The 24,375-nt window shown below is 36.5% G+C and overlaps 5 protein-coding genes across 9 annotated transcripts; 1 reads left to right on the top strand and 4 right to left on the bottom strand.

Moving 5' to 3' along the window:
- The first annotated feature begins 1,160 nt into the window (after positions 1-1,160).
- LOC130503849 (auxin-responsive protein IAA17-like) lies at positions 1,161-2,298 on the top strand. 2 transcript variants are annotated; one of them, XM_056998413.1, is made up of 4 exons: positions 1,161-1,454; positions 1,558-1,696; positions 1,787-1,848; positions 2,045-2,298. In XM_056998413.1, the coding sequence occupies exons 1-4, from the start codon at positions 1,292-1,294 to the stop codon at positions 2,080-2,082; spliced, it is 402 nt and encodes a 133-aa protein (XP_056854393.1). In that variant the 5' UTR covers positions 1,161-1,291; the 3' UTR covers positions 2,083-2,298. The 2 variants fall into 2 exon arrangements, with proteins under 2 accessions (XP_056854393.1, XP_056854392.1); XM_056998412.1 differs by having other exon boundaries at positions 1,183-1,454; positions 1,552-1,696.
- Positions 2,299-4,204: 1,906 nt separating this feature from the next.
- On the bottom strand, positions 4,205-5,307 carry LOC130503848 (40S ribosomal protein S15-1). The gene is made up of 4 exons (XM_056998411.1): positions 5,165-5,307; positions 4,932-5,080; positions 4,775-4,832; positions 4,205-4,627 (listed from the first exon to the last, which is right to left on the bottom strand). Exons 1-4 carry the CDS (start codon positions 5,165-5,167, stop codon positions 4,379-4,381), a joined length of 459 nt encoding a protein of 152 aa, XP_056854391.1. The 5' UTR covers positions 5,168-5,307; the 3' UTR covers positions 4,205-4,378.
- Positions 5,308-5,606: 299 nt separating this feature from the next.
- Positions 5,607-9,221, bottom strand: LOC108850592 (calmodulin calcium-dependent NAD kinase). Of its 2 annotated transcripts, none has more exons than XM_018624096.2 (9): positions 9,065-9,221; positions 8,697-8,939; positions 7,887-8,128; positions 7,524-7,588; positions 6,976-7,200; positions 6,761-6,890; positions 6,321-6,634; positions 6,083-6,227; positions 5,607-5,986 (listed from the first exon to the last, which is right to left on the bottom strand). In XM_018624096.2, the coding sequence occupies exons 1-9, from the start codon at positions 9,078-9,080 to the stop codon at positions 5,741-5,743; spliced, it is 1,626 nt and encodes a 541-aa protein (XP_018479598.1). In that variant the 5' UTR covers positions 9,081-9,221; the 3' UTR covers positions 5,607-5,740. The 2 variants fall into 2 exon arrangements, with proteins under 2 accessions (XP_018479598.1, XP_018479602.1); XM_018624100.2 differs by having other exon boundaries at positions 7,887-8,110.
- A 1,394-nt stretch (positions 9,222-10,615) lies between these two features.
- Positions 10,616-11,459, bottom strand: LOC108850626 (uncharacterized). Its single transcript, XM_018624125.2, has 3 exons — positions 11,192-11,459; positions 10,965-11,108; positions 10,616-10,887 (listed from the first exon to the last, which is right to left on the bottom strand). The coding sequence occupies exons 1-3, from the start codon at positions 11,369-11,371 to the stop codon at positions 10,744-10,746; spliced, it is 468 nt and encodes a 155-aa protein (XP_018479627.1). The 5' UTR covers positions 11,372-11,459; the 3' UTR covers positions 10,616-10,743.
- A 6,633-nt stretch (positions 11,460-18,092) lies between these two features.
- On the bottom strand, positions 18,093-23,833 carry LOC108850559 (TNF receptor-associated factor homolog 1b-like). Of its 3 annotated transcripts, none has more exons than XM_018624075.2 (13): positions 23,649-23,833; positions 23,031-23,257; positions 22,618-22,729; positions 22,429-22,517; positions 22,272-22,340; positions 22,071-22,203; positions 21,739-21,897; positions 20,975-21,323; positions 20,670-20,782; positions 20,426-20,573; positions 19,858-20,324; positions 19,601-19,784; positions 18,093-19,516 (listed from the first exon to the last, which is right to left on the bottom strand). In XM_018624075.2, the coding sequence occupies exons 2-13, from the start codon at positions 23,194-23,196 to the stop codon at positions 18,263-18,265; spliced, it is 3,243 nt and encodes a 1,080-aa protein (XP_018479577.2). In that variant the 5' UTR covers positions 23,197-23,257; positions 23,649-23,833; the 3' UTR covers positions 18,093-18,262. The 3 variants fall into 3 exon arrangements, with proteins under 3 accessions (XP_018479577.2, XP_018479574.2, XP_018479578.2); XM_018624072.2 differs by having other exon boundaries at positions 20,426-20,576; positions 23,649-23,832; XM_018624076.2 differs by lacking the exons at positions 21,739-21,897; positions 22,071-22,203; positions 22,272-22,340; ... (2 more) ...; positions 23,031-23,257; positions 23,649-23,833 and adding an exon at positions 21,409-21,502 and having other exon boundaries at positions 20,426-20,576.
- Positions 23,834-24,375: the final 542 nt, after the last annotated feature.

Raw genomic sequence — 24,375 nt, 5'->3', positions numbered from 1 at the left:
ACCTTCTCTACAACCACTGTAAAGTGGTTGATTCGCCGCATTTAACATTTCATAAAACTTTTTTGCATCTATGTTAGGTTCTTCATCTTCATCATGAGCTACAAATGCATCAGTTACCATATCATGAACCCTATCAAAATCTACCATCTGCTCCTCCTGATGGTAACTAGGTTCATTATGCAAATGAAGAGCAACCGGTTCTTCCTGAAAATTGCTATTACTACTACTAGCTTCATTCTGATCATAATTATTATAACCTTCTCCATGTTGAAACCAGATATAGTAATTTGGCGTGAAACCTCTATTTATTAAATGCTTCCAAACATTTTCACGATTTGCCAATTTCGAATTGTTGCATTTCCGACATGGACAGAACATCTTACCGCTTTCTAGGGCGAGCGGTGTGGAATCTGCTTGATGCATAAATGTCTCCAGTCCCGCAATGTATTCTTTCGTCACTCTCCCGTTAGCATCTCTATGCATATACATCCACCTCCGCAACTCGTAGACATTCCCAGAGCCTGACATTTTTTTCCTTTCACGTTTTTCTTTTTTTTTCTTGTTGGTGTGTTTAAAATGATGTTGAAACTTCCATATTTATAGAAAATTTTCGAATCTGGTAGTTGAAGTTTTGCGATGAATTTGCGAGGAAAAGGTAGGTAGCAAAAAAAAACGTGCTTCAAAATTCTTCGTTAAGTTCACGTATATCATTTCCTCGTAAAGGTGACGTAAATTTACGTTGATTTAACGAGGAAATTATATTTCCAGTTTTCCTCGTAAAGATAATGCAAGCTTTACGTGGTTTTGACGAGGAAAATGTATTTCCTCGTAAAGACCACGTAAAGTTACGTGGGCTTTACGACGAAATGTTATCTTCGTTAGTTTACGAAAAAATAACGAGGTTTATTTCTTTCGTTGTAAATTCCTCGTAAGTTCCTCGTACATTTACGAGGATTATATTTCCTCGTTAACTTTCCTCGCCAAAATGCTGTTTTCTTGTAGTGATGATTGTTGTTCTTACAAACGCTACCTAATATAAATAGCCCCTGCAGAAAAAAAAACAGGGATATGTCTGTAAATTCTTTTCTTTATATATATATATATATATAAGAAGTCCAAACAGTTTAACTGATATGTCTATACGTAACAACCGGTGATAGCTAACTATGAATAACATACATAATTTGAAACCTTGTGTATAACATAACGGTTTCCCATTTTTCTGTATATATAATTTTATAGGGCACAAGTTGTGGGATGGCCACCGGTGAGATCGTACCGGAAGAACGTGATGGGTTCGAGCCAAAAATCAAGCGGTGTCAAGGAGACGGCGGTGTTTGTAAAGGTTTCGATGGATGGAGCACCGTACTTGAGAAAAGTCGACTTAAAGATGTATAAGAGCTACGACGAACTCTCTAATGCTTTGTCCAACATGTTCAGCTCTTTTACTATGGGTATATATACGTTGAATATATATTTCTTGCTAGATATACAATTTCATGCATGTTATAAACGAAGCTCTTTGAAAATAATAATATTGTTGTTACAAAGTCGAAGGAAAAAATGGAGGAGAAGAAGGAATGATAGACTTCATGAATGAACGGAAACTTAGGGATGTAGTGAACAGTTGGGACTATGTTCCATCTTATGAAGACAAAGACGGTGACTGGATGCTCGTCGGCGACGTCCCTTGGCCGTACGTCTTCTTCTTCTTTTCTATAAAATCTTCGATCGTTTTTATTGATCATTTTAATATAACTCCTTTCTAAATTTACTTATTTATTAGAATGTTCGTTGATACATGCAAGCGTTTACGTCTCATGAAAGGATCTGACGCCATTGGTCTCGGTATGTATGTTATGTGCTACCAATGATTCTTTTTTATGTTAGCGCTTATATAGTACATCGTCTAAACAGTTTGGTATATATTGGTTAATATTTTTTTGATAAACGCAAAAATATACTCTACTTACTAACGTAAATATAAATACGTAACCAATGTGGAAATTTTAGTTGCTTATTTATTAATTGTAAAACATTTCAGCTCCGAGAGCAATGGAGAAGTGCAAGAGCAGAACTTGAAGTTAAAAAAGTAGGTGGTCATGCTCGTATATTTGACTAACACATTTATGAGTGTTAATTGTGTTTTTCGATGAAAAATATTGTTCAATATCTACTTTTCTTTTAATTGTCTGCTTTAATATGAATTGTATGTGGTATGTAGATAATGAACTTAAGTTAAATTTGTGAGACGTTTGTAATGAAAAATATGTAATAATTTGAACATCTTTTTGTGTTCATCTTTTTTTTTTGTTAAGAATGTGTAAATATGATTAGAAAACTCTCTATATTTAATGAGTATAAAACATAGTAGTGTTTCTTTAGTTGAGTGAGTTTAATGTTCGGTTCGCAATATTGAAACTGAAGATTATATAACGAGAATTTGACCATGGAATACAGTTTCTCTTAACTTAGTTTTCAAACAGAATTATTTAGAATGACAACACACATGTACATGTTATATATATCACATCGAATATAATTATGAATTAGCGGAAAGTATTCACTTTGTTGGTACGGTACATAAAGTGATAACTGGCTTTGGCTGGAGGAAATAAAATAAATAAATAGGACCCATAGGGAAGAGGGGGAGCAATGCCATGTGCATTTTGATGGGTCTCTTGATGAAATCACCTTTGTTTATATTTTCATTTCTCATTATACTATTTAGGAATATTAACTGTTGTACCAACCAAATTTAATGGGATTAAAAGTCATAACTATAGACAAACTTATGTACATGTAACTAGAGAACAAATTAAATGTTACAGACAGTGACACATATATGATCTAAGGTAGGTCTTCGACTTCACAAACTTATATATCAAAAATTAAATTATGCAAATAAATAAAAGTATGTTTATCTAACATTATAGGTAGCAATAGTTTTTTGACATCATATATAGTATAATAGCAGGGACCATTTGATGGTGGTTACTATTATAATGGACATATCATATGTCTCTTAACACTCTGATCATTACCTAATTTATTAATTTGATGTACAATGTTAACAAAATATCAGGCATGTGTAATATTCACAATGAGTATAATGCGTATAGAAATCTGAGAATGTAAATTGATAATTGGGGAGCACATGGAGATCCCAAACGAACAGAACAAAGTTTCATAATTTATCGCTTCAACGTTACATGCATGCATATATATAGAAAATATGTCTAAATATGTATGTGTAAACCCAAACATTTGTACAATCAGTTACGTTGAAATGTTCCGAGTATAAGTAGTTTAATATTTATATCAACTACTCGGATCAGGCAGAAGCATGTTCGATGTTCGATGGGGTCAATAATTAATTTGACAAGTTGACGCTCTAGAGGGTTCTTCAAGAAGCTAAAATTATCGGTAATATTGCTAAATGGCAAATATACCCATTTTCTACATAATATCGATGACAATTATGAAGTTTGAATGGAGGTCTTCTCTATTCACACAGACTACACAGTTACTATTATTATTTAAGATGTATCTTATGTATTTTGATTAAAGACAAAATAAAGTTAACATGTATAGTCACGTATGAGTTATGAACTTATGATACATGTAAATTCTTTTTAAATTTAATTAGCCAGCAAAGAAAATATTAAAAGAATAATTTTTTTGTCCTTCGATACTCATTTTCATCATGTGAGCCGTTGGAATGCTAAGGTTCTGAGTGAGCCGAGTTGAAGGCATTCGCCAAAGACCTTTCACAAAGACTAGTTATAATCTGATGCAGGGAGATTTACAATTAAGCAGACCCAAGGCCGAGACCTACAAAGAAGACTTACAATTGTAAGCAAATTAGTGCAGTGCTTTAAGCCCATCTGTTCAACAAGTCCAATGCTATATAAGCCCATCTCTTCAAAAGCCCGAATCTAGTTTTTTTCTCTTTCCCAAATGGGAAATTTGCCCCTATAAAAAAAATACAAATACACTATCTAACCAAAAAACACCCTCTCTCTCTAACTTCTCACTAAAAATCTAATTACCTCTTTTCTTGGGTTATTTGGCAAAAAAACCCTTGCAAAATCTAGTTTTTACACTAATCATGTGTTTTTCATGAGCTCTGAAAATGTATTAGTTTTTTTTAATTTAAGGTACTTAAGTTGACAAATACTATCTCGATAAACCTTAATTCTAATAATGAAAATGCATGAGCAAAATAGATTTAACATAGTATCTAAAAGTAGTTTCATCATAAAGCAAAAACAAATGCAAAAAAAAAAAAGGATCCGAATACATAGAAGACAACTCAAAGCAAAGACCATATAACGATGAAGGAACACATTCCCCAAGCAGCAATATGAGCTCTTCTTCACTTGAGAGGAATAAACCTGGAGGAGTGGGTAGCACCAACACCAGGCCTACCGTGCTTAACCGGCTTGTACGAGATGGAGAACTCAGCCAAGTAGTGACCAATCATCTCAGGCTTGATCTCGACTTGGTTAAAGGTCTTTCCATTGTACACTCCAATGATGCTTCCAATCATCTCTGGGACAATGATCATGTTCCTCAAGTGGGTTCTCACTGGTTCTGGCTTCTCACCTTGTGGTGCCTCCCTTTTCTAATTATTAATATAAAAACAAATAGTGTTAAATGGCTATTAAGACATATCTTAAAACTACAAAATGAGATTCTTAGCTAATCTAGAACTGTGAATAACATCACCAACAATTCAGCCACGCCAAACAGAGAGATAGAAATGACTTACGGCCTTACGCAGCTTCTTAATGAGAGCCATTGGCTTCCTGGTCAAACCTCTTGAGAACCTAAAACACAATTTTAAAACAGAGACAAACTCTCTCAGAACAAAACATAAAACATCATCAATTACACAACGGTTTCAAGTTTTCTGTGTGTGTTTTTACCTTCTGCGAATACGAGAAGGGAAGAGCTTGACGAGATCATCAGTAGACATGTCAAGAAGAGCATCGAGATCGACACCTTTGAAGGCAAACTTCTTGAACGTCCTCTTCTTAGGGACTCCGGCAGCAGCAACCTCTGGTTCAACATCCGCCTACATAGGTTTAGCAAACCATCAGGCATCATACAATGAAACTACAGAAGAAGATTCACATACTGTGGAGACAGAAGAACTCACCATGGTTTAGATCTCAGAGAAAGGATAAAACCCTAAAACGGCTAAAAAGCTTGAGGAAGTTTTATTAGGTCTTTGCGAAGAGTGACCAGTTTCTTGCGGCGACGCTTATATATATGGGGACTATGTGTGTTAATTAGGGTTTTTCGGCCCAGCCCACTTTTGTTTATTTGAAGTGTTTCATGGGCCCAACTTTATTCAAATCCTACTTGGATACGATACAATGTATGTATCAGCCACTAAAAATCCAAACACTGATTGGGAAATTGAATAACATGAGAGTGATACGTTACATTATTGTTTTGTATGAAATATCAAGAGATTCTTTAGTTTAGTAACATATTGTAAAAGTACATTATGAGGAAAATGATCATATCTCCTAAAACTATTCCCTTGTTTTGCTAGTGATTAATTTTAAAAATATGATTCAAATACGCATATTAAGTAGTATAAAATTTGAAATATCCATTTCTTAATTTATTAAGTTATTTTGACTAGCACGAAAATAAGAGGAGTACCAACGAAAATAGCTCGAATTAGCAAAAGACGACAATTTTTTAAGGCTAGTTAACAACATCGTCACTTTGTCGCTTGGGCCTTTTCAATTTTCTTGATGGCATCGGTAAGTTGCTTCTGAAGCTTGGGTCTAGATGGGGCTAAAACAACATTACTCCAAACTGAACCGGGCTTGCTTAATACGCTCGGATCTGAATAAAGCTCGTTAATGGATTCAGCATCCGGGTTAAGATTACTGACCCGTTTCAAACATTCAATCTCCTCTGGATCCACCAGAAGGTTACAATCTACAGATTTCCACGCTATAAGCTGATCCATTAAATCCAAGTTATAAAGCACACGTTAGAATCCATTAAAGTAAGAGATAACGTTAATATTGATATATGTTGACTTTGACGTTTATACCTTTGGAGGACCAGCAACAGCATTGGTGCAGTAAAGCCTAGCGTGATCAACAAGCTCACAGTACTTTGGAAATGCATTAGCAAAATTCTTGTGTGATTCGAGCTGAGATCTCACTCTCACTGCTCTCTTCACCATTAGAGCTCTCCTGTCAAATTACAAGGACCAAAAAATTCAATATGATTCGAATATAAGGAAATGTTTTGGGAAACAAATAGATTTTATCGAATTTTCTTTTTACCGTATGCCTCTTACTACAGCGAGATAAGCATCACAAACCACACCGACCAGCTCGATTCTATAAGGTTTCAAGTTTTGTTGTTTCCCATTTTTTTCTGTTTCTTGTCTCCAATATTCTTCGGTTATTATCCCGTCTTCGGATACCTTGTAGCCTGCGCCCATTCGATATCTATGTTTGTGGACGTTCCTAGCCATTGTGATAGTTTGTTCCAGGAAGGGCGCCCATGCTAAGGTTCCATCCATTATGACATCACGTCCTTCGTTTAGTGCTGTTACTAGTAAGGACGATGCAGCATCAGTAGATGATTGGTGCACCTATAAATAAAGAGCAACCAAAAATATATATCAGGAAATGGACATAATGCATTCTTTAATTCTTATATCCCATGTTATATGTAGTCCGTTTGTTATAGAACCAAGTTTTAAAAATAATAAACTTACCAATTCAGCAGTTTGAAGCATATCGTCGTGGTGACCTCTAGAACTAAGAGCTCTATAAATAACATCACTCTCCTTAAATGCATCTGCTTCTATCACCACTGCGTCGGCCTCTGCCTCCGACCAAAACGGCCTACAAAAATATAATTTAGTTGGATTTGTATATAACTACATGCATATAGATAAATACAAGCATGCAAACTTTTAATAAAACTTACTCTTGGAGAATATTTTTGAGGACGGTGCTCTTTCCGGCACCCATTCCACCGCCCATAAGGAGGAGGACGGGACTCCGTTTATTGTGAGCCACCGGAGACATAACTTCCGTACAGTGCGGCTCACAGCTTCCGCCGCTACTGCCGATGGCTTTCATCTCTTCTACTAGAGTTGAAAATACTCTTTTCACCTTTAGATCTTTTGTTACTCTCTCAAACCTCTGTTTTCTGAATTAATTATATTAAACAAAACTTTATAAACCTAATGAATTCGCAATTTTTCGAAAAAGAAAATGGTCAATAAGTTTGACAAAGTATCTTTTACTGTTGATGATGATAATATATTTAAAATAAATAAGTTGGAACCATTATTATCACAGCAATGAAATTGTGAACTAAAAGGCAAACACTAGAAGCAACGCGTGATGACTCTGCAATTCATATATATATATATATATATATTTAAGTATATGCACTAGTCAATCAATGTGTATATAATTAGCTGTGAGACCATATAATAAGAATTATGGAATATGGCATAATCCAATTACCTTGTTGCTGCCATCACGAAATCCTTGAGTTTTGGTATTTTCTGATCCGACTCGTCGCTTAAAATCTGATTGTTATGGAGGGATAAAATTACATCAAAGTGAATTTTTTTGTATTCAGTTCGCATTATTGGAGATTGGTAATGGTCTAACCAACTCCACCCAGCGAAATTTTCAATATTACCAACAATTAAATAGAATAAAGTACAACTTTGAAAGATTATATCATTACGAAAGAACAATATAAATCCTGTTAATAAGTAATTTGGCTAATACAAATATACATTCGTAGATAGAGCTACGCAAAACATCTTAATTTCATACAAAATGAAATGAAGTACCTGAGAGAAAGTTACAAAAAAGTACCTGAGAGATGAGGTTGGAAGATTGAGTCCAGTTGAAAGCAAAATACGTGAGAATGCATCTTTCAAATTCTTCAAGTAGATGAATGTAGAGAGAATCAGCATCAGCTTCATTGACCAAATACTCATACACATTCTCATTATATCCTTTCGTTTTCATTAAATATGCGTTTGCCAGTTTGCATAGTTGTGGGCATTCATCAGGATCCTCAATTCCTAGCTGCCTTGCTGCATTTTGCATACATGCTAACACTCAACCAAAAAAATACATGTGCAACATTTCTTATAGAAAATATCACTATAACATCTTACGTAAAATATTGGAATTTTACAAAAGGTCCCCCTTTTGTGAAAGGTCTCTAGCATTTATGGAGAAAGTAGTACGTGTATGTAATTTATTATAGACGGGTACGAATTAGATATTTTAAGAAAAGCAAGTTAAATATTTCAAAGTATAAATATAATATTAAAATAAAGAATATCTTAAATTTGAAAAACCATGCCAAAATCTCTAGATAAAAATGTTCTGTCACAAGCTTCGGTAGTATCAAAACTTCAATAAGCCCTCATCAATTCGGATTTGTACATATCCTTCCATGTGCAGCGAATAGTAGTATCATTATTTATTTTTCGTATTCACAATAAATACATATTATTCCTATTATAATGATCTTTTTCCTATTATTATAATCCCTTGGTCAATATCAGTTCTATTTTCATTATTTTCTCTTGAAACTATTTGCAATTTTTGTTTCGGGTTAAAGAATAGCAAAGTTCATTCTTGAAAATGTATGAGTGATGCAAAAATACGTACCAACATAGTAAGAGAATCTCTCGAGGTTTGATCGTCGACTTGAATCTTTCCTCTCAATCAAAGGGGCTATTTTCTGGTCTTTATCCCCCATACAAACACCTTGACGAGTTCTCCTGCGGCGAAGGAATGATTCTCCGGAAAAAGCAGCAGCAGCAACGGCGGCAAGACCACCAAGAGAAGCAAGGAGGAGATGGTTGAGATTAAGTGATTTACATCCACCACTAGAGACATCTTGCGTTCCTTCTATAGCAAACAAATTTAACAAACCAACAAGAGAGAGAAACTTAAAGAAGAATATTTATTTATTATTTTCAAAGTGTTTGTATTTGTCTAGTGGTAAACGAAGGTAGAGACAGGACAAGCATTACCTGAAGGTTTAATCATTCTTGCCTTCTTGCAATTGAAAAGTCTAAAAATGCGTGTTTGGGATGAAGATTGAGACTGTGAGGGGACGCACTAACTCAACACACCATGACCACTGATTTATACTTTTGTTTTTGTTTTTTTATAATATTCTCATCTATTTGTTTTGACTTTTTCCTGAGGATTTCTTTTTATAATGTAGATTTTGGGGTTTCGATGTTTATTATTTACAGTACGTAGTAATGATACTGTCGTTATTATTTGAAATCTATATCATGCGTGATAGAGCGCATTATCATATCGATAAAACTTAAAATGTTAATACCGGGTTTGATAGGTATCTCACATCGAAAACGTGTAGTAACATTTCACTTACTTACAGTTTAACTTTTGAATTTAGTGTAAAATAAAGAAATTAGAATACTAATACTCCATAATAAAAAAACATTTAAGAAAAACTCCATAATAAATTATCATACAATTTTTCACATAAGTTGCATAAAGGTACAACAACCTTTTTTGGATAACTGGTTTAAAAGTACAACTACTTAAGTTAGTTCTAAATCAATAACTACATATTTAAATGTTATGATAAAGAATCGAATTCAATTAAGTATTTCATATCTATGCCAAGATTGTTGAAGCTTTATGAGACACCGTTCAACAGATTTTATTGACTCACGATTATGGTATTATACAACGGGTTATAAGTTATTTAATAGTTTAATTCTATGCATCATGTTATATACTGTATTCTACCGCGATATCTATTAGATAGTAACACAAACAAACAAAAGGAAGAATAAAATCTTAACCAACATATCTCAATTCTCAACCTATATTCTTAACGAGACAACACTGATCCACCACCACATCTTTATCCTTATCATGATTATGTTTTCACATTTTTCATCTTTAGTGGGATCTTTAACTAACTCGTGTAACACACACACACACAAAGAAAAATCTCGTGTTATCGATCGCAAAGTGAAGTTAGAAGATGTTGCCAGGACAATAAAGACTATAAAGTGGTGGTTATATACCAATGCACATGTTTATAACAAAAGAATGCTAGACTATTGAAGACGAGAAATATAACTATAGAAAGAATGTTGTCAAGGCTATTAAAGACAAGAAATATACAAATGCACATGTTTATAACTCTTGTTAACAAGAAGAGTTAAAGTATGTCGAGATAAAAGAATGCTAGTTTGTGTATGTCAAAATTTAAAATCGAAAACGCTAGTAAAACGTGATTCACTCACTCACTAAATGTGGCGATTACATCATTATGCAAACAGATTCCAGAATGATTTAGAGTTCTACAAGTAAACTTGGAGATTTACAAGTAACCTAGGCAGAGACAAAACTTGAGATTCAAGTAAACCATGGGCTTCATCATGTCATGAGTGTTGCCTGTTCTGGCAAGGTCAGTTACTACTAAATTAAACTAGTAATACAAAAGATCATTAGAGTTGTGTAATTATCCTCACATATATAGTAGAAGCAGAGTAGAAGAGAAAAAAAAACTGGAATGAACATGCTGGTAAACATGATTAGCCGGTGATAATAGTTTCGGATTATATCAAACGTTTATGTTTAAAGTATAGATATACAATAATACAAATAATTTTGAACTTCTTCAACATAGCTTCTTGTAATAAAACATAGTAAAGAATAAGAATCAAAGCTTGGTACGAGGAGCAAGGTACTTAGTATGGCGACCTTGAGCAATAAGCTTACCAGTCTTCTTATTCCTCAGCTCAACACTCACAACTGCTACAGCTTTACCCACACGCAAAGCCTTTGACTCAATCTCTATCTCTTCCTATTACAAAACAAAAGCATATGAATTTTGATCCCTTCCTCAATTTTCTTCATGAATCTAATAAAAAAGAGACTTACGTCAAGTAAAGCAGCATCGAGGTAAGAAACATTGATCTCCACCGACACTCCGGAGCTCGAAAGTCCGGTTGTGTAAATCACAGCCGATCCTATCAAGTCAACCAGAGTCGCCGTTGCTCCTCCGTGTAAGGAATTGCCTGCGTTCTTTCCTCCCACGCCGCCAAAATTCCAAAATTAAATTTCTCCAGGGAAATGAAAAGAATTAGGGTTTTGTAAATTTAGTTTACCAGGAGGTGAGGTTGGACTTTCATGGAGCAGATGATTCGACCTGGTTCGATGAGATCTACTTTAATTCCTTTCGTCACGAATCTCTCGATGAATCTCTGTGGCAAATTCGCCACTTTCGATTCCTTTTCCTCCTCATTCTTCACTCCTTCCAGATACTGCTTCACCGATTCGAGGCTCATGTTTTTTCCCTTCCGCCTCTTTTTTTTTTTTTTTTTTTTTTGAATTGGGAATTTGACTCTGAAAGGCGCAAGTTTTTTTTTTTGTATTTTACCATTGTTATGAACCGACTGGTTCAGGTGGATGTTTATCCAAAAGATACTAGTAGGCTTTGACCCATTATTGGCCCATCTTGTAGTCCCTATATAAGGAGTTCATATTCGACATTAATAAGACACACATTCACAACACGTTATCAGCACGAGCTAAGCTCAAAACCCTAGCAAAATTCGTAGGTCACCAAAAACCTTAAAAACTAACCGCATCTTAAAACGGTCATATCTCCCTAACCGTAATGACCTAGACGGCTAGCCACCTATCAATCTGAAGATCTCGACGAGACGAAGCCAGCGCCGCTAACCTCGCGAGGATCCGATCTCAGACGCGCCGGCACGCTCTATTTTAGTACGCGCCGTCAATTATTCAAGAACCCTAATTTTGACGCAATTTAAAATCGACCGTTCTCTCAAACCATAACGATCCAAACGACGTGCGATATACCAAATTGAAGATCTTGAAGAGAAGAATCCATAGCCGAAAACCTCGCGTCGATCAGATCTCAGACGCCCTGCCAAACTCTGTTTTAGTGCGCGCCGTCAATTGGACAAGAACCCTAATTTTAACTCAACTTCAAATCGATCGTTCTCCCAAACCGTAACGATCCAGAAGACGTGCGACATATCAATTTGAAGCTATTGAAGAGGAGAATCCAACGCCGCAGACCTCACCTCAATCCGTGATCAGATGCGTTCTCTACGACAGCTACAAGCCGCACCGTCAAAATCAGAAATAAATCTAAGGCTGCAAACTTTTCTCTATAGTTTTGTTTACAGCCCATTATTTTTAATCTTACTAACTATTTTTTTGATAAATTTGTTTAAGGAAAACAAAGGATCCCAGTAAGATCAGGTTAATATTTCCAAAGAAACCAAGGAGCAGATCGAGTTAATCCAAAGGTAAGTCATCAAACCCTAATTGTTTGAATTATCCGATTTTTATAAAAATGTTTGAGGTTGAGATTAGAACTTTAGCGAACTCGTATACCCTGGTTGATTGAATCATTAGGTTGCTAGATTTGATATAATAAATTTGTTTAATAAACAAACCCTAAAGTTCATGAAATTTTAAAACTTTATAAAACCCCAAACCGAATCGGATTATGAAACCCTCTAAACCATATCCGACTATTAAACCCTAATCTAAACTGGTTTATGAAACTTATCAAAAAAAACCAAATCCGAATTGTGAAAACATTAAACCAAATCAGTTTATAAATCCCTAAACCAATCGATATTATAAACCCTATTTTGGTTGATAGACCAAATCAAAAATAGAAAGTTTCCATTTTTTAGAAAGTTTCTATTTCTAGAAAGTTTTCATTTTTAGAAATTTTCTATTTCTAGAAAGTTTCCATTTCTAGAAAGTTTCCATTTCTAGAATTCTCTGGAAAACTTTTGAAATCAGTTCCTCAGAACATATTACTAAGATCTAGCTTATGAAACACTAAATATTTCAGATGTCGAATTCCTCCATCATAATATCAGGAGAAAACTACTTGCAATGTGTGCAATGGGCACAAGATATTAAGACCGTACTTGAGTCTGATAAACTATGTGAACGCTTCACAAAGGGTAACATTGCAAGGAAGATAGAACTCCTGAACACTCGCCATCATCTCTGTCTAAAACTCAAAAGTCTATATCTAACCGATGATCCCTCAAAGCTTTGGACAGATCTAGAAAATAGAAATTGTATCCAAGAGGTTATACATACCAAAGCTTTACGAGAATGGATCAACCTCAGATTCCGAGACTATAAGTCTGTGGGAGAATATAACTTTACACTGCTCAGAATAGTTTTCGAAATGAAACTATGTGGTGAGGTAGTGACTGATGAAGATATGTTGGAAAAGACATTCTCCACCTTTCACCCTACCAACTTGTTGTTAGTACAACAATATAGAGAGATGGGTTCTACTACCTATACATCTCTAATAGCAAGATTGTTGCAAGCTGAGCAAAATCATGAGTTGCTAATGAGCAGTAGTGAAAGAAAGACTACGGGATCAACTCCATTGCCACTGGCTATTGCACTACCAGCCGGCAAGGCTGACTTAGAAACCAACCATGTCAAGAGAGGATATGGACGTGGGGGATGGTCTAAGTTGTGCAATAATTGTGGAATGAAAAACCATTCGGGACAGAGATGCAAAACTCCCAAGTATCTAGTTGTTCTTTATGAGAAAAGCTTTAAAAGAAAAGCCAAGGTGGTTCGGAAAGATGAAGGAAAATTGTCAAAGATATTCTCATGGATCAAGAAGAATGTGGTCGGATGGATCACAAGAAAGATTAATCCAGTGAAGCATAAGAGAATAGATCACCATGATGACTCGACATCAAGCCCTTAGTGTTCTTACTTAGTTATTTTCCTTTAAACATTATTCACTTCCTTTGGTTGCTATCTTTGAAAGAATCAATAAATAAAAGCTTTTATATCATAAACAAAACGTCCATTCATGTGAATACCTTTATGATGTACAGTGGATCAAACCACAGACATCTTAAGACACAAAATCCACGACCAAATATCCTATTGCCTCAAAGGTACACAAAGAGAGGACATGTACAATATAGAGGTCGTGTGCATTGTATTCACATTTGAGGCTATGTACACAAAAAGAGGACGTGTACAATAATCATTCTTATAAGTGAAAGACTTAAGAATTGATGAATGGATAGTTTCATAATGAATCCATGGGCAAAAGAAACAAGTGTTTCCTTAAAGAGAAACCGCCCAAAGAAGATTATGATAGCAAAGACTACAAGTCTTGGTAAAAGCTAAGTGAACTCACGTCTAAAAGTATTCAAATATGATATGTCCATGGGGGTAAGTGTTAATCACTCCATGTAACATGAACATACACAATATTGAAACATCAAAGAGTTCACAAGAACAAAGATAGACTTATCCCATTCGGATTAAACCAAAGATAAAGGAAAACATGTTACTTCAAAATATCCAAGTGAATATCGATTAAAGTGCTCACGTCCCAAAATGGTTTGATAAACATTATCTGATCATGGAGAATGTAGAAAACATCTCATGACTCAATGTAGACGTGAAAATTCACAATGAAAGGAAAAGAATAGAAAAGAAGTAAACTAAAGGCAAAGGAAAAGGTCCCTTATAAATCGCCTTAAAGACTACATGTCTTGATATATGCCAATGAACTCACGTCCAAGTGCTTCATAAGCATGAAATGTCCATGAGGGTAAGTGTATAGCACTCCATGATACATGGACATACATAAGAATAGACGTGGATGAGAAGTAAAAGAAAGATGTTTCACCCTACAGTTGAAACTAAGAGCAAAGAAATGAGTTCCTTTCAAAGAAAAGACTATATGTCTTGATATGTTCGCATCCTAAGCACTCAAAGAGTATGATATGTCCATGGGGGAAGAATAAGAATAAAACACACCTTTTATTCTACATGGACATACACACACAGAAGTGAACATTGATACCCATCCCATTAACTGAAACAGGTCAAAGGCCAGACACACCTCATCTTAGCACATAAAGAAGTGCCACTTATAAATTCTATCGCTCCACCACAGAAATATAAGATGAGAGGATGGGAATAGATGTTGGATATTATATAAGTTCCCCATGTTTCTAAGTACCTTGAGCCATCCACGGACAAGTTGTTTAAAGGCTAGGTACACGGATAGTCACCTCAGTGAATCCGAACATCCAACATTAAAGGGAAGCTGGATAATAGAAAATTATATGGAATCAAAACATCCTTATATTGGCAAGATCCTCAGACTCTAGAATGAGTTCTAGAAGTCCATAAAGTTTATACAAAAGCTAGCTTAATATAATTGCCAGATTCCTGACCCGAATAGAATGACTAAGTCATTTCTACCAGCTATGAATGCACCAAATAAGATTTGATGTTCAAGAGAACACAATCAAGTTGCTACTGAATCTAAACAAGTTAGATCAATAAGTTCTAAAGATAAGATCCCTCGGATATTAAAGTAAGGTGCAAATCCGTGGATGAGGGACTCCTAGACATAATCAAAATGTACATGTACAAAACTAAAACAGTGATCACGGATGAGGAAACCATAAGAAATGGTTGTACCTAAGGTACCTAATGATGTTTGGGACGCCAAACTTCAGGGTATTGAAGGACATAATAAAACCTCAATAAGATATGTCATGTCTAGGACACAAAGGAACAAACGAGTACTCGAAACTAATGATAAAATATGCGCAATGTAGCACTTGAGATCATGAGATCAATGAGGATCATGAAACCCACGTCCACATGAATGCATTCAAACATATGAGATTAAGATCAAATAAGAAAGTAGACGTGGAGTTAAGGGAGGATAGGTCCCATAAGTACGGACACCTCTAGATGCTAAACCAGTTGGACAGAAAACAGTCTTTGTGAAAGAAATTTCTATGGCGAGATACAGTTAATGTAAGGCACGACCATATGCATAATATTAAGCATAGTCATGTGCACAAGGATTATCACAAAGACCAGGAATCAATTAAAAGGAGATAAGCTCCTTATGGTGGATGCAACAAACATTGAGATTCCTCGATAAGTCTGGCACATAAGAAAAACTTATACTTGCGGTTCAAGGATGTAAACCGCCTGATTATATAAGTCCACTGGAAAATATATATGTCTCAGAGGATATAGAGTTGTCTAATGCAACAAAGTTCTCGAGAACTAGAGTATACAAGAATATTTTGATCTAAAGAAAATATCCTAGGAACCTCTGGAGACACTTCCCAAAAGACTATCTAAATAAAGCATTGAAATGAATGTTTTGGGAAAGATTAAATTTGGGACAAACAAATATTGTTTGGGACTACAAAGTAAGTATCTTAAATATACTTAAAGATGAAATCCTTGTGCATCAAATAAAGCATAGATTAAAGATGTCAAAATGATAGGTATGAACCATTATGTAAAGCTTATAAGGTTCATTGACCCTAAATGCTTACTATAAAGTCTATGGCTCGCCCCACTGTATGGTAACATAGTCCCATAGTCTATATATATGTACATAGACCCATTTGGTCATAAGGACGACAAGAAAGTTGTGCCTTAGTCCGGATACAAGCCAATGCAAGACTCATGGTCGAATGGTTTTCACTTGGTCCGAGTACTGACCCATTTTATTCTAAGAAGGAACATGGTCATGAGACCATCTGAGATAGGTCACGGATCCTTTGATCCTAGTTTGGACAGAGACATATTTCCTTGGTCTAGAAAAGACTCAAGGCACATCCGGATGTAAATATTCACAAGTGAAACTATAGTTAAGTTTAAACTTAATACTATACATCTAAATAATTTCAAAGTGCAGTATGATCATATATGTTGTTAAATGATCAAACCATGAGGCATTGGAAATAAAGCCATACATGTCCCTTGCCAAAAGTGCCATTGGCGCATTGCCTTAATGTGTTTGTTACACACATCCGAACATAAGCATTGAATTAAGCTTATGTTATTTCTAAATATAAAGGCAATGGGACAGGATTGAAATATTCTTTTACTAATGTTTGAGATTATTTTATACTAACCAAACCCAAAGATGTGTTTGCTTGGTTTTGTTTTTGATTATGATACAGGTTATAAATTGGATCCATACATGGATAGTTCTCAAACAAGCAGTATGCACATGTTGGAAAACAAATATGAAGAAGTACGAATCCAACCAAAGACATGTCAATCGGCTTCTTCACCATGTCTACATCAGCACCACGTCCATGAGACCTTCCTATCAGTCCAGGACGTGCACATTATGAAGACCAGCTCAGAGACTTGGCGTCCATAAAATTCCCACCAGTCTACTCATGCGCCAACCTCAGGAGCATATACAGAGGTACAAATCAGGGGAAGTGATACATGTTGTACTCTTTTTCCTTCACCATGGTTTTGTCCCACTGGGTTTTCCTGGTAAGGTTTTAATGAGGCAACACCAAGTAATTGGTAAAGTGTATCACGAGCCCAAAAAGGATTTGGTATCTAGCGAACTCAAGATGAATTCAACATCCAGGGGAAGTGTTATGAACCGACTGGTTCAGGTGGATGTTTATCCAAAAGATACTAGTAGGCTTTGACCCATTATTGGCCCATCTTGTAGTCCCTATATAAGGAGTTCATATTCGACATTAATAAGACACACATTCACAACAACCATCAATATTATTGTCTTTTTTTCTTTTACATCTTATCAACATCCTACCAACATTATTGTTTTTTTTTCTGGTCAACTGAATACCAGCATTATTGTTTATCTTTCTTTTTATTTTAGCAATGAAAATCATCAACAAAATTAACTTTATTTTCTTACTCCTCTGTTCTTTTTTACTCCTCTGTTTTATTAAAAAGACATTTATTAATATATTTTCGAAATAAAATACTATTATCTGTACACATAAATATATTTCAACTAATAAAAAAATAAACAAAAAAAAATTATTAATACATTTTTACTTTAAAACTATAAAACAACACTTATTTTGAAACAAAAAAATTTCTCTACAATAACAAAGTATTAATTATTAGTACAAAAGAGAATTCATTGTATTTATTTATGTAACATTTGTAGGCACATTCAGGGCAAAAGTTTGTCAATAGAAGAAGAATGTTGAAAACTATCTTATATATAAAAAGAAAAAGGAAATTCATTTGAAACGTAGAAAAGAGAAACTCTCTTTACACAAACTGTAATCGTAATTCTTTTTTCTTTTTCTTTTTTTTTGATAAAAAAACATTACAAATCCCAAATTCATTTGCTTCATTCCCTCGTCCCCTCAGTGGCCATTAGACGAAGGTCTGTACTCACTGTATCCATTTATCCCATGCGAAAAACTCGGATATGTGTTGTGTTGGTACGTTGGTGCTGTATCTTCCAAGTTACTGTTGTTTCTCATAGCTAGTAAAGACAGGTCCACGTTCCCCATTTGCCACTGCGTCGGCATCAATCCATCCCCGCCGTATGGTCCGGCTGCTGAGACACGCGGCATGTAATGGAACCCTTCTTCTCCGAAACTCCTGGACCTGCCACTAGACATAAACTCGCCTGAGATGCCTAAATCAGCACCACCACCAGCATGGTAAGCGTATTGGCTGTTGAAAATCTGCGGTTGTGAGTTGTACATGTTCCCGTTGAACACCATGCTGCTGCTGCTGCAGCTTTCGTCTTCGAGCAGGTCGTTGATGATATCGAGGTGAGGGAACTCGTCGGTCATCAAGCTTTGTGGTTGTTGTTGTTGTCGCGCAATCTCAACATCGATGTGGTTCACGGATCTGTTGCTAGTCACGGCTGATGGTGTGTAAGGGTTGTTCATGCCCACGCTTGCAGAATTTGAACTCCTTCCTGCCCACATAAATGCATCTTGTTTGAAAGGGAAGCTCGACTGATGATGAGATGATGTCGGGAAGCTTGACTGATGAGATAATGTCGGTGTTTGCGAGTAAGATGATGATGGTAGTGTGGTTGGGACAACTCCATGAGAGCTTGGGTGGTGGACGAAACTAGAGGTTGAACCAGGAGAGTTACCCACTATGGCATGTTTATAGGACTGAGGAATGTAAGTTTGTTGGTTGTGTACCGAAGAGTCGGGACCTAGACGACCAGCTGAGCTAACCGATCGAGGAAGGGATGATGATGTTGATTGAACCGAAGAGGAGGCGGTGATGATAGGGGCGGGTTGCATCGCAGGGATTATTGGAGCACTAGAAGGCCTTGATATAGTTGTTGTTGTTGTTGCAGATTGTTTCGGAGGAGAGATCTTTAGCGTATCAGCTCTGAGTCCAACAGTTTGCGACTGAATATCTGAAGAAGGCCGCACTACTTGAGTTGATGAAGGTGGTCCAGGAGTTGGCGTTACCTTCCGATTTGGAACAGCGTCTGCGTTTGAAACGCTCTTTTTCTCCGGCTTTGTCTGAGTTGATGGTGAAAGATTCTTGGTAGCAGCTCTGGGAGAAGAAAGTACAGCAGCGCTTTTCACTTTAAGTCGATCCATGTCAACCGAGTTCACAATGATTTGAGTAACGTTGCGTTCCTGCAAAAAGGAAATTGTAATAATTCCATCAGCATTGCACTTCTGAGATCTTAATCCAACATTTAAAAGCATGAGTTGACCAACCTTCCCAACGGGACTGCGATTCCGAGAGCTCTCTGGCTCCTGGATGCGGGAGACAACAACCCAATCAGATTCGGACTGGGAACTCTGACTCTTTGATTCTGTTCCAAGTGTTGAAGGTTGATTATCTGTTTCACTCACTACGCTCCGGGCATCAGGTATCATTTTTACTTGGTGGTTCGTTCCTCTGCAAATCACAAGGTGTCTAATTATAAGGAATCAGTACAGAGAGAAGCAAAGGGATGTGAAAACAAACTTACTTGTTTGGTGACTTCTGGTTTCGGAAATTCAAGGCATTCCCTTTGTATGACCCACTGTTAACCCCCGACCGGATAGAATCATTGGAACAAGTTGAGGAACTATCATCCACTGTCGACTGATTCTTTCTTTCTCCAATTCCATTGGGTGTGGATATGGAAATGTCGCTCCCTCCTGATGGAGGAGGATGAGTTTCCAAGGTGTCGGTATCCCAATGAACCGAGCTACTGTCCCCATCTTCTAAATCAGGGTGAAGAATGTCGACCGAACCATCAACAGAATCAGATACGTCTGACACGTCTCCAAGAATATCAGTCTTTTCAGCTGAGGATTGTGCTTTCTCTGTGACAGAATCCTTTTCTTCCTCATCATGTTGGTTCTCCTTTAGATCCTTTTCATGTGTTGCAATAGTTACCTTCTCTTCCTTCCTTTTGTCCTTCGCTTTATTTTTGTTCCGTTTCTGTTTCGCCTATGAATGTTCAATAACCAAAGAAACTCTCATCAACATCCCAACAAGCAGAAGGAGCAAAATTAGATTTTTTTTTGTAACAGCAGAAAAGAGTATCACACCTGTTTCTTTTTAGATTTCTTCTCTCTCTCTGCTGCTCCTCTTTTGGCCCTCTGTTCAGTTTCTGCCAACCACGCTTCCTCTTCCTCACGAATCAGTTCTTCCTGCCTTTTTAGCGCAATAGCTTCTTGATATGCAACCTCGATTTTGCTGCTGCGGTTCTCAGAGATATAGAAGTACGATACATAAGCACATCAACGAAGAACAAAATGGAAGAACGTATAGAAACATATCGTGCATTTTTACCTGAAGATATGGGTAAGAACAAAGATCTCCACGGTTCGTCTACCCAACTCAGTTAAACGTCTCTCATCACGCTCAATGACTTCATTGTTGACCTCTTCTCCATCATTGGCATCCTAGTTTTGCACCCAAAAACACAAAAATCATTAAAATGTAATTTTCTTTTCTAGTGGACAATGCAGCACGTCCCTCTGAAACAGAAAAAAAGATAAGAGAAACGACAAAAATAAAACAAAAAGCAGATATGATCACAGATAATGGAAATTCAGGCAAAAAAAAAAGTATTAAGTACAAACAATGAAACCGACCTTTGTACGGTTTTGGGGGCTTTTATCCTCATGTGTAGGCAATGGTTCTAGAGCAGCTCTCTCTAGGAGCAACAGCACATCATCAACTAATACGAACACATCTTTGTCCACACTAACAATCGGAGCTGGCAATTCCTTGGCATCTAACAAACTTGGCCTAGCTTTCTTGTTCTTAGCTTGGCCTTGAAGAGCCTTCAACCCACTATACAAGGAATCCATCACCAAAGTGGATGTTACTTCCTTCTCTATGAAAAAGTGTTTCACAACTCCTTTTAGTATAACGTCCATTTTCTCTCTAGACATCCGACGCCTACAGTTTTGGTCCATCCCTAACCAGAAAACACCGAAGCTGCAACAAAGAACGATATCCATTTCAAATTTAGAGAGAAAGATATCATCACCATAAATATAAAAGTAAGGCAACTGTACTATACTAGATTGGTGTAAATTCTGGCCTTCAACAAGTGTGTGAACTAAGAAAAAAGAGCACATCCTCTTTAAGGGATTATCCGCCACATCCTCTTCTGGCTAACAAGACTTTTAAATCAGAGATAGTGTAGAGCCACAGCAACCAAATTAAAATTAAAATTTGAAACTAAAGCAAATTTATATAGGACTCCAAACGCATAGTGGAAAACAATATAATTCTACACATAGGAAGGGTTTTCCTCAGAAGAAAAGGTGACCACAGCTAATTCCTGGTCACTTATCTTCACAAATCGCAATTAACTAAGATTAAGGGTACAAATTGTATTGTGAAATACCTCGTCCATCTTGCCTTGTCCTCTATCAACCTCCCAAGCTTGCTTCTTTTCTCTTCCACAAAACGTCGGCAATGCTGCTCTACATTATTAAAATACACCCTAACCAGCTCTCTCCTATAACCGCAATGAAGGCAGCGAAAAGGCCGGTCCACCCTCTCCCTGCAAGGACCAGTTATAGTTAGCCACAATACATAAATCAGAGACACCGGAAAATAAAGAATATCACATGTGTTTTAATGGAGAAAATATGAACTCGTGGAGAATGGCAGTATAGAAAAATGGACGTGGTAGTTTTTCTACTCAGGCACTACATATATTCAACTTTGCATTACCTGATCACTTGAACTTGAGCCTCAATGGTAAGAGAGTCAGAATCATCTATGAACCCCTCATGTAACTTAGGTAACTCCATAAACTTTTTCCATCCCCAATCATGCTCTTTCTTCCAAAACCGGTGCAACGTATCTGCAAGAGATGAGTTCAGTTGGCTGCATATATAAAGGGGTAAGCTAGTTAAGACTCGGAAAAGTCACCTGAAAACTTGGATTTCTTTGAATCTTTATTCACCACAGCTATAGTGAACTGAGCGAAATGACTCCAGCCTGTTCCAAAAACAACAAAAGAACATACATGACCAGGTACCCAAAGAGAGAAACGGGACCATGGTGAACGGTGGACAGAGCTACTAACCTGGAAGAAGTTTCTCATGATTTGCAACACAGAGAAACAAGGAAAGATGATTGCAAACATCACATCCTTGTGGATAAATTAAAATATACCTGTCACGAAGGTAACAAAACAGAGCCTCAAAACCCCGATCTCAAGTTTATATCGTGAGACAAAATCTAAGGATGAGAAAGATCAAAATATGGTATGTACCATTTGTAGCCGCCAGCATCAAAAACACTGCTACGGAGCTCCCTTTTGTTGATTTCAGAGAATTTAGCTATCTTCCAAGTATGTTTCCCAAATAATTGAGAGGGTTTAAGGCCTAGTAAAAAAAACAATAAAGTAAACATTAAACAGCTGAAAACAAATAAAAGTATAAAAAAAGGAGAATACTATGAATGTTCCTCTTTCCTATAATAACATGGTAGAACTCAATACAAAAAGTTAAACTCTTCAAGAAAACAGATAAATAGAAAAAAGCCTATAGCACGCTCGTTTTCAACCAAACAAATGCATTTTTTAGCTGCATGCATTTGCTAAATCAAAGACGAAACATCATTTTAACAGCAGACCACGTTAGAATTAACAGCAAACCGTGAATAAAGAAGAAAAGAAAGCGGTACCGTAATCTTCATCATCATCATCGGTGTCCCAATAAGAAGGAGATGTTGATGTCGTCCCATTCTCCACTTGACCAGAAGACCTCCACTCAGAGAGACTACTGGGATGTAGTCCATTTGAGCTCTCCTCCTCAGCTGATCGTCCCACTCCAGAAACAGTCTCTGCCATTCCCCCCACTATTTGATTTTTTTCTCTTTTTCGTCAAAGCTCTCTCTCACACTCCGTCAAACTATAAACGATTGGAGCAAATAAATTAATAAAACTAATTCGAAAACAATAAGACTAGCTGAATAAAAAGCAATTGATTTGGTCACTGTTATGTATAAAGGACAAGCAAAGATCATTTTCATCGATCTGAATCCGAGCCAAAAACGAATCAAAGCCCTTAAAACCCTAAATTAGAAACCAAAAACTTAATTTCTATTCAGCTACAAATCTCCCTCCCATATCGGAAACCTAATAAACGATCGGGGGGAATCAGAAACTTTGCTATTCTATTCTCTCTCGGATTAGAGACGAAAACCATGGACTGTTTGTTGATGTTATCGGAACCTAAGATCAAAAACGATATCAAAGGGGCTTAGGAGGGGAGGGTGAAATCGTGTTAGATCGATTCGAACCTGAGATGGTGGAAGAAAGAGCAGAGCGAAGGGTTATTCGATTGTTATTATTGGCAGCAGCTGCAAGAGATTCTACAGAGAGAACAAAAACAAAAAGACGACGGAAGGAAGAAAGGAGAGATAGAAAGAAAGATTGAGAAGATAAATAGAGAGGAGAGAGAGAGAGAGAGAGAGAGAGAGAGAGAGGTCGCACGAGACTAGGGGTGTCAAAATAGGTCAAATGGGTCAACCCAACCCATAACCCAAATGGGTTAACTGTTAAAGGGTCATGGGTCAACCCAATCCATTTATTAAATGGGTTGGGTTGACCTATGACCCATTAAATTGAATGGGTCAGATGGATTAATGGTTGACCCATCAACCCAACATCTTTATAATGAATCATTTTTAAGTTAATACCAATTTGATCGAATTAAAAAAAAAAAATTCTGCTTTTCTGGAAAATTGTGTTTTTCCGCTTTCGAAAGAAAATTACGTTTTTCGGTTTTGGCGGGAAATTGCGTTTTTCTAATTTTGGCGGGAAATTGTGTTTTTCTCGGTTTTGGCGGAAAATTGTTTTTCCCGGTTTTGGCGGGAAATTGTTTTTCCGATTTTGGCGGAAAATTGCGTTTTACGGTTTTGGCGGGAAATTTCATTTTTCCGATTTTGGCGAGAAATTGTGTTTTTCCGGTTTTGGCGGGAAATTGCGTTTTCCGGTTTTGACATGAAATTATATTTCTCGGTTTTT

The sequence above is a fragment of the Raphanus sativus genome, unplaced genomic scaffold (assembly GCF_000801105.2).
Source record: "Raphanus sativus cultivar WK10039 unplaced genomic scaffold, ASM80110v3 Scaffold1179, whole genome shotgun sequence".
In the NCBI taxonomy this organism is placed as follows: domain Eukaryota; kingdom Viridiplantae; phylum Streptophyta; class Magnoliopsida; order Brassicales; family Brassicaceae; genus Raphanus; species Raphanus sativus.
Note: the sequence above shows the minus strand (reverse complement) of the source record. Positions and strands in the feature narration are given on the sequence as shown.

Excerpts from the sequence above, each read along its gene's own strand:
- LOC130503849 (XM_056998412.1), top strand. The coding sequence starts at position 1,292 with ATGGGTTCGAGCCAAAAATCAAGCGGTGTCAAGGAGACGGCGGTGTTT. Across the intron at positions 1,455-1,551 it reads GTTCAGCTCTTTTACTATGG|TCGAAGGAAAAAATGGAGGA; the intron begins GTATATATACGT and ends GTTGTTACAAAG. Across the intron at positions 1,697-1,786 it reads GTCGGCGACGTCCCTTGGCC|AATGTTCGTTGATACATGCA; the intron begins GTACGTCTTCTT and ends CTTATTTATTAG.
- LOC130503848 (XM_056998411.1), bottom strand. Across the intron at positions 4,833-4,931 it reads CCTTCTCGTATTCGCAGAAG|GTTCTCAAGAGGTTTGACCA; the intron begins GTAAAAACACAC and ends ATTGTGTTTTAG. Across the intron at positions 4,628-4,774 it reads TTAAGAAGCTGCGTAAGGCC|AAAAGGGAGGCACCACAAGG; the intron begins GTAAGTCATTTC and ends ATTAATAATTAG.
- LOC108850592 (XM_018624096.2), bottom strand. Across the intron at positions 7,589-7,886 it reads CTTCCAACCTCATCTCTCAG|ATTTTAAGCGACGAGTCGGA; the intron begins GTACTTTTTTGT and ends CATAACAATCAG. Across the intron at positions 6,228-6,320 it reads GCTGTAGTAAGAGGCATACG|GAGAGCTCTAATGGTGAAGA; the intron begins GTAAAAAGAAAA and ends GTAATTTGACAG.
- LOC108850626 (XM_018624125.2), bottom strand. The coding sequence starts at position 11,371 with ATGAGCCTCGAATCGGTGAAGCAGTATCTGGAAGGAGTGAAGAATGAG. Across the intron at positions 11,109-11,191 it reads AAGTCCAACCTCACCTCCTG|AACGCAGGCAATTCCTTACA; the intron begins GTAAACTAAATT and ends GTGGGAGGAAAG. Across the intron at positions 10,888-10,964 it reads TCGATGCTGCTTTACTTGAC|GAAGAGATAGAGATTGAGTC; the intron begins GTAAGTCTCTTT and ends GTTTTGTAATAG.
- LOC108850559 (XM_018624072.2), bottom strand. The coding sequence starts at position 23,196 with ATGGCAGAGACTGTTTCTGGAGTGGGACGATCAGCTGAGGAGGAGAGC. Across the intron at positions 21,324-21,738 it reads GACAAGGCAAGATGGACGAG|CTTCGGTGTTTTCTGGTTAG; the intron begins GTATTTCACAAT and ends TCTTTGTTGCAG. Across the intron at positions 19,785-19,857 it reads AACCAGAAGTCACCAAACAA|AGGAACGAACCACCAAGTAA; the intron begins GTAAGTTTGTTT and ends TGTGATTTGCAG.